The 13,834-nt window shown below is 39.3% G+C and overlaps 1 protein-coding gene across 3 annotated transcripts in view; it reads right to left on the reverse strand.

Annotated features, from left to right (window-relative positions):
* The window catches only part of TEX10 (testis expressed 10), a 59,668-nt gene that overhangs the window by 25,294 nt on the left and 20,540 nt on the right, over positions 1-13,834 (reverse strand). For all 3 annotated transcript variants that reach the window (XM_055798590.1, XM_055798591.1, XM_027777864.2), the window contains 2 exons: positions 8,335-8,510; positions 7,657-7,834 (listed from right to left, as the gene is read on the reverse strand). In XM_055798590.1, the coding sequence (XP_055654565.1) occupies positions 7,657-7,834; positions 8,335-8,510 (354 nt within the window). The remainder of the gene's footprint in view (positions 1-7,656; positions 7,835-8,334; positions 8,511-13,834) is intronic.

Genomic DNA, 13,834 nt, shown 5'->3' on the forward strand with positions numbered 1-13,834 from the left:
CTGTCTACCAACCATTTTAAATAGTGCTCACATGTAAAAACATCTGTCAAATACGAAGTTAACAGAACAATTATGGAATTTGTTATTTTGGAGAGCTTGGCAAGTATGTTACGATACATCTGAAACACTCCCATGTTCTCATTCTCAGGAGCTGTGTGTGTATAAACAATATACACTGGAAGGAGCAAAACCACGTGCAACTACCATACAAGGATTGTTGTACCTTTACAGAAGAAAACCATAAAACATTTTCCCCCAGTGTAGGCATGTACTTGCACTACTGTAAAAGATGTTCTTTTAAAACACTAAAAAGTCCTGTGCCGGTATTTATCTCAGCTTTGGCATAGTTTATTCCTGTTTAGCTTTAATCAAAAATAATTTCTGTCAAATTGAAATGTAACTGCAATAAAGTATAAACTCAGGTTCCTGCATCAACTTAATCAAATCAATTTTGCATTACATTGTCAACAAGGATCAGCACTTAGTTTTCATACCAGTTCTTGAAGAGACAGGAAACCAAGACTGTCACAGACTGATGTAGAAATAATTTTAAAATTGATAAATAAATAAAACCTGAATCTTTGAACACCTCTCAAACCCTGTACCCATCTCATCATTCACACCAACCTAGCTCCAGGTAGCACAGGTCCTGAACATAAACTCTGAGAGCAAGTGAAGGGTTTTTATCTTCCTTTTCCTCTAACAGGTTACCACGTAGGCAATGGTTTGTTAGCGTGAGTTTTTTGTTTTAACTTTCATTACTCCTTTTGTAGGATCAAGTGTTTCCATTTGAAGATGTGGCAAAATACAACAAACATCTGCAAGGAATTACAAGGGATTTGGGGAAAAATATGAACCCTATTTTAAGAAAACAACAATTTGAACTATGCATTGTTAGAAGTAAGCCTGTCAGCTACTTATTTGCTCCATGCTTACAAAGGTTGTCTGAAGAAAAGAACTGCTTACACATTATAAATGAGAGCACAAATCGGAAGAAACATTCACTAATGAGCAAACAGCACTTACTGACTGGTACAATTTTAAGCGCAGCAATATAATTCTTTTCCCCTTGGTTAGGAATATCAAACTACCAGCAACCACCTGGGGACAAATTTAGATGGCTGTGTCCTTAAACACAGGCTTAGCCTTCTCCCTCTCCCAGGTCCTAGACCTTTGCGTAACAGGAGCAAGGAAAAGGAAATTTGCTGGGCAGATGTGGATGAAGGAATGCACTGTAACCCATCCCAGGATCCGATTCTCAAGAACTATGGTTCCTTTCTGATCTTGCAGCAAGGGAAACAGATCATTCTATTACCCTTCATCTTCACTGGCACCAGTCAGGGAAATGTCAGCATTCTGAAAGCACATTCTTCTTTTTATTTTATATTCAACAGTGCTTACGCATTTTTGTTACCTTTTTAATACTTTCCTCCTCCTTTTTTGTTTCTTAATTGGGGGTGTGTGAAAATATAGCCAGAAAAAGCACTTCACAGTGAACACAAACCCTACTATTCTTACATCTTTTCTTAGTAACCCATTCATATAATTACTACACTCTCCTATACATGTATGCTTTTTGACTTACTCTCCAAGGTGTATTGAGTTGACTTTCCATTGTACCACCTGTAATGACCTGAAAGTGTCTGGCTGGTGGTTTTCTTTGTTGTTTTAAAAACAAAAACAACTTAGCTTATTTTGGTCAAATTTTAGTTTTATTTATATCTTCCTTTTTTTAACAAAAAAGACATTAAGATCTTTTCTATAATTAATTTATATGAGAATTACTGTATTCATTTGCTCTACCAATGTTGTTATTCACAATAATGGGTTACAATAGGTTCCAAGTTCCCTCCAGCTTGCAAATACTTCTTGGGAACATAATATTTTTCCTGTCTACAATAACGCATTCAGTACGTCTTTAATGAAGTAGTATATAGGCTCTTCATTACCTGCATTTTGCATCCTCACTGTGCCTCCTAAAGCTATACTGTCAAAGGTTGCAGATCACATAAATAGGATGACTAAATGAAGTAAGAGTAATACTTAAAAAGGAAGTATCTATAGAAAACTTTAAACTCTATTATGACCCTAAAACATCTCTGGGTAATGTATTTGGAGACACAGTATTTTACACCTTATACAAACAGACGTTAAAATGTCCATCCTAGTTTTTTTCTAAACACCAGATTCTGGATGATTACAGGAACGAACAAGCATGCCTGGCTGCTTGATGAGATGCCAGCTGAGCTACCTCACTATTGTCTGGAAAGCAACAGAATACTTTAAAGGTACTACCTCTGAAGGAAAGAGTCCATTTACAGTTACAACAAACAAAATGCAAGTTACTCCCAGAGTTATCTCAAACCTGTGAGGACTGGGAACTCCCACATGATTTATGCCTCACTACAAGAGTGCACTCAGCTTTTATTTATATGGTCCTCACCCTTCTCCTTTTCTACAGCAACAGAAACAACAACTCTGTCCCCAGCAGGGAAAGAACCCTACAAGAATAAGAAATGGCCATTTGAAGCCACTTGAGATCTCATTTATGGACACTACTTCAAGAGACAAATGCCATAAATTAAGTCCCATTGTTTTTTATCTAGGTAGTGAAACATTATCTGTCCAATTCTTTATTACAGTGAAATGATTTCCAGACTCACTGTTCCAACGGATAAAAAATTCTACCAAAATATAATAACTATTATGTATAAACAAGGCACACAAATAAATTGCATTTATGTAATTACACTGAATAGGTTTTCCTTATTTGTACCTCAAGACATATTAAGAGGAGACAGAACTTTTCCTGTAAAGTCAGCATTCTAACTTCCTGGTTTATATATTTGATCACAATCTCATAATCTGCATTTCTTAATCCATATTTCATAGAACATATATCACAGTAAGTACTGAGATTATACATTAATCATCTTAAGTATCCTGCCTTATACAAAAGCAAAGAAAAAGAGATATGTGTTTGCAAGAATATATGCCATTCAATCACCACAAAGTCACTAAGAAGTAGCAACCAAAACCACTGAGCCTAATCAATGGTGAAAAATGGCGCTCCTCTGCAATTCTTACATACCAAAAGCTGTACGGTAAACAGCAGACTTCCCTTTTGTCAAACAAACAAAACAATCTCTGTATACAGGAAGGTGAGTTTACAACATTTAATAAGTTTCCATACCTGACAAGAAGATTTGCCTCAAAGCCAGTCTTCCAAAAAGTACCAAAAAAATAAGCATATGCTTATTATGTTCAACAGAACTCCACTGTTGAGACGAAGCTAAGACTGGAATTTCAAACCAAAAGGTCCACTCATGCCAAATGTCACATATTCCCACACAACACTATAAACCCTTAACATTTAATTAGCAGAGAACTACTATTTGATTATTTACCAGTTATTCCAATAAATCATGCATGAAAAAATCAATACTGAAGTTAATTCTTTGAGAAACATAACATGTTGCATCAAGGTGAATGGTTTGTCTCCATACACCGAAGTACTACCACCTAAAGACCACAGAAAAATTCATCCAGTAGGTTCAACGCAGACTTCCTAAAATACTTCCCAAACCCCTCCACATGTCTCTGTAAATTTAAGCTCATCAGAGGACGACTCAGAGAAGTCATCTCCTTCAGAGAAGCTGCTACTTCTCATTTCTCTCAGTCTGAAGTCACAGATTGCTCACTCATGTTGCTCCACATCTTTCCTCACCTGTTTATGTATGAACAAAAGTGGGGAGACAGATTTATACACCAAAACCCTGGTCTCAGAACCCTACCTGCCTGTATTTATTCAAGTTACTTACATCTCAGGTCCAACACAGTAGGCACTGGAGAAGAACAGCAGGGAAATTAAGGCAAGACAACACCTGTCCCTCAGTTTCACCTGAAACTCACCAGCTGTAGCTTTTCCAGTGACCCAAACAGCAGCAAAGTCTGTCTGTTGGCACAGAGATCAATTAGCATAAATCTGTCCATGCTCATACGAGCACCCAAAATGGGGCGGCTGCACTGCAGCTTTGTTTTCAGAACTGTCCTTGGCCTGTGCTAACTGCTGAAGCTTTAGTGAAAACAGACCAAAAACATGACAGAAACCATCCTAATAATTTAGCAGTACAGATAATCACCCTCCCAAACTCAGAAACCTTCCCATTATATGTGGAAATAGCGTCAACATTATCTTCATTCTTGGCCCACAGAGCCCACCGTGGCTGTCTTAATGGTCTCCTACAGACCACCTGGCTATTCATTTCACCATCGCAAAAACAAGAAGTAGAAGCGATTGAACATCTTCAAAATCCATTTCTAATCAACAAAAAATCCTAAAAGTTAACACACTAATTATAATTTAATGTTACCTCCTGGTAGCATCACAGGGCTGTGGTTTAAGACATCTGGACACATTCATTATATCTACTTTTACAGTTTACACACATACACAAAAAGATATGAGTTCCTTGAGTTTATGATGATTATTCCTGGAATAACTGACAGTCTTATTATCATCCATATGTACTCCCACCAAATCCACCTTAATGCAGCTTCTCCCTGGCAAATATATATAGGCATATATGTGCATTCTCAGATGCATGTAAAAACATAGATGCTCTGCTAGTCATTAATAACGCAGAAATAAAGGCTTTTGAAGAAATTAATAACAATTACCAAACACAGCAGTGAGCCCCTGATGCTCCTGAATGCAATCTATTTAAAGAATGACAGATAAGCAGGTGGCACAGAAGAAAAATTTATAAAAACGCCCCCCCCCCCCCCCCCCCCCAACAGAACATGAATCTACTGGAAGAAAAACAGTGCCATCTACTGACAACACTGGTTTTACTCATAAATGATGTCTCCCAAAGGACTGATTTGTATCACTTTCCGTATGCAAAGCTATCCTAATCCTACAGAAAGCATCCCATGAACCAGATTGTGGCACGGAACTGTGAAATTACATACATTTTTTTTATAGCACTGTTCATTTAAAAAACTTGCATGTTAAACTCCATGCATCCCAAAAGCAGTAAATGGTTACCAGAAGTTACCTAGTCCCTCTACTTCCTTCATAGCTTTACCCTCTGCCATCCACGATAACCTTTTGTCCGACCCGATTTTAAGTATCTCCAGTGAAGTACATTTACACCCCCTTCCTACACAGCACATTGCCATCTCTCTGCTTTTAGAAAATTTTGCTACCACTCAAACCAAACAATTTTTCTGCGTGTAAGGTCTGTATTTCTAATCCTGCTAAAGTCGTGTTCTCCTGTTCCTTTCCAACAGCCTTTCACACACAGGGCTCCCCCTCCTTCCCAGCCTGATTTGCCTAACAATGCCAATTTGTCAGTTCCCCAGTATCACAATTTACAGACTATTGGTCTCTGTCTGCTCTCATTTAAACTGAGCCCAGTTTGTCCGTATCGTTACAGAAAAGCAAGCCACGAAACTGGACACAATCCAGCTTGGCTTTTCTGGTAAAGGACAGAAAATTTGTTCATGTATCCTATGTGCAATGCCAGATTATGAAGCTTGTAAAACCCAGCTAAGGTTCACATCTAGAAAACCTACTACTTCCTTAACTGTACCTCTTTTCCAAGGGAAAAGATACATCAGACATTTCTGTTCTTGAGAAGTTAATATTGTTACTTATCCCCAATGTTTGCATGCTGAAGTCACCAAAGCAACTTTTTTTTTTGTACACCCTCCTCAGCAGCTGCTAAAATTTCTGACATGATCTTAGTTCTAATTCTTTAAGGCATCCTAGGATGAAGTCTTTAGGATAAAAAAAAAAGTCTACAGTTGTGACAATAAGAAAAAAAAAAGTAGTGTCTCACAAAATAAACCTCACCTATGTATCAAGAAGCTGAGCTACAGCTAAAAAAAGGTGTCATCAATAAGCCCTTTAGAACTTGTACAAGTTTCAAATTGGCTATATAGGTGATAATGTATTTTCAATGCTGTTGCATTCACTTTGTCTGTAAGACTCATTTTATTCTTTCCAAGGACTTGCATTGTTTTCAGATGTTTTTCTAAATAAAATTGATCAAGCTCCTGTTTTTAACAGCATCCTTGCAATGAAGTGGGAACAGCCTTATCAAAGAAAAACAACACTCAATCAAAAGTAGTATCTCTTTTCCAAGTTTCATCAGAATTTGCAATCTTCCAGAAAGGAGGACTGTTAGGGCTTATCAATACAAGAAACTGCGCTAGTATAACTACATCAGTACTTGGGTTTTTTTCATCTAGTTATTTCAGATTGACTTCCTGGGTAGATAAACCACAATCTTTGAATCCAACTTAGTGTAAAACATGTTTCAAGTGCCATAAGTTAAAATCAATATATCTTTTTTGCACTCCAAAAAGTGAGAAGTTGCTCCTCCTCCTCCTCTGTTGACAGGATATAACCTACTTTTGCTAAGAACACCACCCTCTGACTGCCTCTTGCACCTTCTGCTTAAAGAATCAAATGCCCGCAGCCCACCTGCTGATAATCTTTAGAAAAGTTATATTACTACTATAGAAGTCTACCATACTGAAAATCCAATAAGATCTAATAACAGAATAAGCATCTAAATGCTTATTACTGATTCTAGTTCTTACCATGACTGTCTTTGAATATGATGTGGTTTGCCACTGATTTTCCAATATATGGTAGAGAACTTCTAATTTTTTTAAAACAAAATTTGAGGTCCACCTTCCCAAAACCAGACACAACTTCATTTTTATAGTGGTCATGCATTATATACAGGCTATTATAAATTTCATCACCATCACTTCACATTAGTCACCTTATTCACGTGTTATACAGTAATTCAAATAGGTCTGCATTTGACAGTACATTATGTTGTGTCATATTTTAACTAAACAACGTTTAAGATCTAAAAAGCATTAAGAAAAAAAAAATCACTTTAAGCACAATTCATAGAAGTTTAATTCCTGCTTATTTATCCAAGGTTCAACAATACTGAGCAATAGAAAAAGAGCAAGTATATTTTTTCCAGAAGCAGCAAAGTGAAAGACCCTTGTAAAAACCCTGCAAGCCTAACACTCACTTTGGCGGAACAGTGGTCTCTCTCCCTGACTTTGTAGGCAAACTCACCCTCTTTCAGGCCAGGACAAAAACAAGACCATGAATAATTTCTAACAAGACACTTAAACAGCCAAATCATAGTTGCTAGGCAAGTGTAGTAATCGTAAGCAAAGTTAAGTTTTAAAAAGTTTGAAAGTAAGCAGAACTTGAGAATACACATTAGTTGGTCATTTTTCACTAGAAACACTGTCAGGTCAAAGTACTTATGAGGAAAAGCTGCAACCAGCAGCAGAATAAAAACCACCAGCAATGACATTCTGGGTAGAGGTTGCTCAACACCACGTAGCCTTACAGGTAACTGGTATGACTTTGTGATCAAGCATTGGAGAAAACTGATCAGTGGAAGGACACTGGAAGTGAAAGGCTAGGAGTGAAGTTTGATGGAAGCACTAACTTTCTTTGTGATGCCAATTCTTGCACACTATATTGCCTTTTCCTGTGCAAACCAGTAACAAAGTTCACAATGAATAAACGTCCGCAGTCAGTTGTGTGGGGGTTTTTTTGTCTGGTTGACTTTCCCCCCGCCCCGCAGCAAACACAAACCACTGTCGTACCTCATGTGCAGTATCCCGATGAGGGTGGCCGCCAGCTCGGAGGACATCCTGCCCATGATGCAGCAGCGGCTGAGGCCGGCGAGCAGGCTGGCGGGCAGGCAGGGCAGGAAGTACACCAGCTGCACCAGCCGCCGCTGCGCCTCGGCCGGCAGCAGGACCAGGGTACCATCTAGCGGATCTGCCGGCACACATAGGGAAGCGAAACGCTGACGTGCCACTGCTTTTCCACGCGCAAAACCGCTGGGTAACAATCACACAGCAGAAGCATCGCAGGCGAAACTCTGCAGCAATTCCGCAAAGGACCCCACTCTCTTCTAACTAGTCTTAGTTAAAGGCCTACAGCACTTGCTGGAGGGAAGACAATATAACTAACGTGGGGAGGGGGGGGGCAGAAAAGAGAAGCAATGCTACCAAGAAGTAGATTTCACAAAACCTGAACCTTCTAGTCTGTCCAAGTCCTATGACTTGACCTAAAGATCTAACTTTTTTACTAGCCTCTAGGAAATGACATACAGTTTGTTTCAACCTTTTCTAAAAGGGACTAAACTGATCTCCACCCCTGTCCCCCCTGCCTCCCGACTATATGCTCTTCTAGGAAACATCAATATTTCCCACATATTGCAACTTCCCTGCCAAGTGATGGACAAAATTCATTTCACTGTAGTGTAAAAGTCTTACCATATATTCGAGCAGCAGTGGCTTGTAAACTTTGCAATAATTCCTTGTTTGAACGAGAAGCAGCAGAATGAATGATGTCAATCAGCTGATTTGAAAGCTCAGGGTTTCTCAAGCCAAGCAGAGCAAGCTGCTGAGGTAAGCCAGCCAACCAACGAGATAAAACTTTACTTCGACTTCTAAAGAAAGAGGGAAAATTAGTTGGGGGAAAAAACCCAAAACACACAAACCAAAACAACAACCGCCCCACAAACTTACTCTCTCCAGTTGACTAAGTTGCTTTAATGACAGGTACATTTAAGTTACAATAAACTGCAATACTGTGATGTGCTGAGAATACTTCACCAGAAGATCTGAGAACACTGGTGTGCCACTACAGCTACATCAGAAGTATTTATCTGATCCACAGCTTTCGCACTGCATATTTTCAACTCTTCCAGAAAGTATTTGTGTGAACTGACCATATGCTGGCAAATCAACATTTCCGATACCACTTAAAGCAAAACGAAAAAATAAAACTGATAGAACACAGCACTAAACAAACCTTATTAACAAGTTTATTGTGTCAAGACACTCTCCCCTTCACCATGCAGCTATTCATCGTTCGTCATCGGGGGCTATCATGTCAGTAAAGTACAGTTTGCTCTCGCATACACGCTAGCTTGTTCCCGATTACCCGCTTTGTCTTTACATGTTCATATCAATTCCAAGCAAAGGGCTGCACAACCTTTGCAGGGACCATGCCAAGGCTCATCAGCCTGAAATTCCCCAGATTCTCTTCAAGATGGGTTAAACAGCAGTCTTTTCCCAGTCATACAGAACCTCCTGCGGTCACCATGGCTTTCCATGGACGACAAAGTGGCCTCACTTTCACAAGACAACTTTCTCAACCCAAGGGTGCTATGTCCCTGCGTATCTGTCTGGCCCATGTGTTTCATTACATTCAGCTGATCCAATTCTTCACTTGCTAAATTTAAAGAGACTTTTTACGTAAATTCTGCTGGAATGTTTACCTTTCTATTGACTCTACCCAGAGCCTCAGGCAAGCACAACTGAGGTGTTTGGGACAATTCAAACATAAGCAGAAAGAATCTATAGCTTAGGTTGCCCCTGCAGCTCTTACAATTTGGGCTTTCTTGTGCATAAGTAACTACAACTGAATGAGGTATCAAATGAGCTTGTTCACAGATTACAATACTTCCATGTATCTTCTGCTAACGCTTAGTATCTTTAAAATCTACACTTGTTCCACCACCCCCCACCCCCCATCCCCAGTACACAACCCAGCATATAGGAGAGAGATTAATCACAGGACTATTGTTTGCAACTGCCTGGCTGAATTTTACATTTTAAAAAATCCTGTTAGTTGCTAAATGCACCAATTTGTGTTTTGTACAAATACTTCTCTTCCCCCTTCTACCATTCCCTCAGGTAATCCAATTCTTCTGGTTTATTTCTCATTTCCTCTGGTCAGGTAGTGTTTCTAAACTGTGTGTCATCAGAAAGTTTCTATTGGCATACTCCTGTTTTGCGTGCCTGTCATTAATGATAACATCTAGTTTAGCTTCAAAGGAGCTCTGAGGAACTGCACAGGCAGACTCACTCCAGTTTTACCATTTCCACTGTTGTTACCTGTGTACAGTGTGTTCCACTGTACATGCTCCTACTCTCTAGGTGAGATGCCATCTTTTATACTAAATACATATTGCATCACCTGCCTTTAAAGGTAACAGAGTTCTTACTATCGGCATTTTCACGTTCCAGTTCTCTTGAGCCTCTGGAATAAAATTTACCTAATCGTCCTCTTTTGCAGTCATTTGACTGCATTCAACTCAAATTTGTTTACAGCACTGTTGTTTTCTTATCTGAGGACTCTGATCATCCCTTGTGTTTGACACAAATTATAATAATCTTTATGGGAAAATGTGACACTTACTTATATTGTAGGACAACCTCAATTCACCCTAATTTCAGACCCACTTCTTCCCTTATCCTATAGTGTGGTGGTTAAGAAGCTTTTGCTTTTTCACATTTAGGAACTGCTACTTCTAACCTTCTTGTCAGAAAAGTAGGAATGAAACCCGTTTGCTTATCAATTCCTTTTTTCCCTTTCTCTGTAAGTGCTGTTTACTCTAAACACCCCCTAAAAAATGGTCAGGAAATAGAAAAAAACCAAACCCAACCAAACCCAAACCTCAGACCAGTTCTTCCTTAGCCCTAGAAAAATTTTCATTTGTATTTATGACTTTATTCTCCAGACCTCCTTTCCCCATTCCAATCAACTGGCCTTCAGGGCCAATACTTCAGGGAACTTCACTAATAATTTTTCTCTTTCCTTTAAACGTCTTTGGTAAACTTGACAACCTCCATTATAGATCTGATTTCATTTATCTTTTCTAGCTCAAACTGAAAGAATCCTATAGATCATATCTTCAGTAGTCTACAATTTCTATGACACCCTGTCTTATCAAACCAAGTATCATTTATAAACCAAAAGCATTTTCATCAGCTTACTATTGAAGTGATGACTACATGAAAGAAGCAACCAGGTGTAATCAAGAAGTTCAAAGTAGGTCTTTGAAAATGTCAACAAGAGTACCATAATGATGATAAAAATTATTCCATTTTCAAAAGACAAGATCACTGACCAAAAGCTTTTCAAGGAAACTAGGTATCGATGACATAAGAGGGAAGAGCCTTGCACAGAGAGATTGTGTTTAACAACAGGAAAAGCCTGGAGAACAGACAACTGAAGTGGGTGAGTTGGAGGTGGGCTCAAAAGAGGTCTCAAGTCACTTGACATGTAAATGGTGGATGGGAATAAAACGGTTGCTTTCTCTTCCCACAAAAGAAATGGGTGCTGGTATCAAATGAAACTAGAAGGAGCCGTGATCAAAACAAACAAAAGCTGGTCTTCAGATAGCTGAGCTTTGTCACTCCTTTCCAAAGGATGCTGCAGCCGCTCTTGATTTAGGCAGCTCCAAGGAATGACTAGAAGAGCTCATGGAAATGACATCCACCGAGGGATACTAAACACACAGAAGATCTGCCCTGTGAGGAAGCACAGGCTTCAAAATTGTTAGAAGCTTAAGAGTAGTATGGAACAGTAATTCTTGCCTTCTTTCTATAGCATCTCACATAGGTCAGCAGTGTGGAAGGCAAGCTGTAAGGCTAAATAGCCTTTAAGTCTCTACCAGTATATATACATGCGTGTGTGTACATACACACTGGGTATGCATGTATACACACAATGACTACGCATATGTGTGTAGTGATTAGGGGTGAAGATATGTCCTGGTTTCAGCTGGGATAGAGTTAGTTTTGTTCTTAGTAGCTGGTGCAGTGCAGTGTTTTGGATTTGGTGTGAGAACAACGTTGATAGCACACTGGTGTTTTGGGTCGTTGCTGGGTGATGTTTATACTAAATCAAGGACTTTTCAGTTTCTTGGGCCCTGCCAGCCAGAGGGCTGGGGGGGCACGGGACATTGGGAGGGGGCACAGCCAGGACAGGTGGCCCAAACTAGCCAAAGGGATATTCCATACCATATGCCGACATGCTGAGTATATAAACTGGGGGAAGAAGAAGGAAGGGGGGGGACATCCGGCATTATGGCATTTGTCTTCCCCAGTAACCGTTAGGTGTGACGGAGCCCTGCTCTCCTGGGGGTGGCTGAACACCTGCCTGCCCATGGGAAGTGGTGAATGAATTCCTTGTTTTGCTTTGCTTGTGTGCACGGCTTTTGCTTTGCCTATTAAATTGTTCTTATCTCAACCCCTGACTTTTACATTCCTTTCCAGTTCTCCTCCCCATCCCTCTGGGTGGGGGGCAGTGAGCAAGTGGCTGCGTGGTGCTTGGTTGCCGGCTGGGGTTAAACCACTACAATATACTAACATCAAGACCAAAATATTAATTCTGAACCTTGTAATAAATCAATCAAGTTTTCTTTCACAGGGCAACAATAGCCAAAAGCTTCTACCTAGCCTTTGAATCAAATACACCTAAAAATTAAACACCTTCACTTAAATATCCTTGGAAAATGTTCCAACAAAACTTCTGCTCCTCTTAAGACTACTCTTGACAAGCTTCTGAGAAAAAAAATAAATATGGAGGAGAGCAATCACAGGAGGGCTGAAGGAGCTATGACGTCAAACTAGATGGAATAACATGAATGTCATCCAGGATCTACTGCACAGTACACATCTTGCAATAATGAAAAAAACCACTTGTTTTTAAAGGAAAGAAATGAATCAGTATAGCATACAAGCATTATGTCATCTTAAAATGTCTTATCAGACATAAGTGCAATTATCCTTTTTGCAACAAATTTTTGAAATTTCATTCATCTGTTTCTAAAAAGTCACAATTCCATGTGAAGACTAAGATGAACAGCAGAAAAACTAGTGCTATTTGTGACATCTAAAGATAGAAAACTAAAGCTTTCTAGATAGTTAAGATGATCATGTGAAACTGGATGAGATGCTCAAGACTTCCAGGTAAGCAGAGAAAACAGTAACCTCTGGGAAATTAGCTGGTTGAGAAAAGGAGGAAAATGGGATATTCCCAAGCCTTTTTTCTGTTTGCCATTCAAATTCCCCATACTTTTTATAGCGTTCATAGGGTAGTGTTAGATGTTTCTGGCTGCAGAATTAATTACATGTACACCCAGGCATTACTACAATGTAAAATTTAAGAAAGCAAAGTAGTTGCAGAAGACAACAATTTTCCAAAAGCTTGACTCTGCTACTGGATGCCAGTACTTCTGGGGACCCTGAGGTTTATTTTTTACCTAGCAGCAGAAACAGGTATCATGGATATGATCTTACATCTCTTTGCTGTTCTCAAACAAGTTAGGATTGATGCAGCCTGACCTGTGTTTAAGGATTTTATGTAGCTGGAACCAGATGACCTGGCTGAAAAACACCCTCTGGAAAAGTTAAGACTTGGAAATGATTTGGACAAATTTTATTATGAACAATAACAGCAGCAATACAGAAAATCACCTCCTCTTACTTGAAGCACCCCAGATATCTAATAGAAGTATGAAACTGGGAACCCAAACATTTCAAGAACATTTTCCTAAACCTAGTCTCCTTAGGACCACATACCCAAAACAACAGAATACTTTTCTTAAAGAAAATAGGTACAAAAGGCTAGACAGGCACTACCAGAACCATCAAAGGCACTAAGTCACAGGTCCACACACCACCTCAGGCTGAAGTAATGAAGTGCACCATGGCTACAGCTGCACAATCCTGACACATCCAGCAACTACTGCACAGCCAGTAACGAGCTTGCAGCAGTGTACTTCAAGTTAAAATTGAAATCCTTAATATCAATCTAGTACTGAAGTTACAAAAAAAGACAACTAAGCTAATACACGTCAATCTCACAGAGAACCTGAACTTTCAAATTTCAGTGACACAGTGCTAAAACAGATTCAGAATGAAGTTTTATAATGTCTACATAGAAATCCAGTATTCTAACTTCTGAAAGAAGCATACT

This window comes from Falco peregrinus, chromosome 3 (assembly GCF_023634155.1).
Source record: "Falco peregrinus isolate bFalPer1 chromosome 3, bFalPer1.pri, whole genome shotgun sequence".
Taxonomy (NCBI): domain Eukaryota; kingdom Metazoa; phylum Chordata; class Aves; order Falconiformes; family Falconidae; genus Falco; species Falco peregrinus.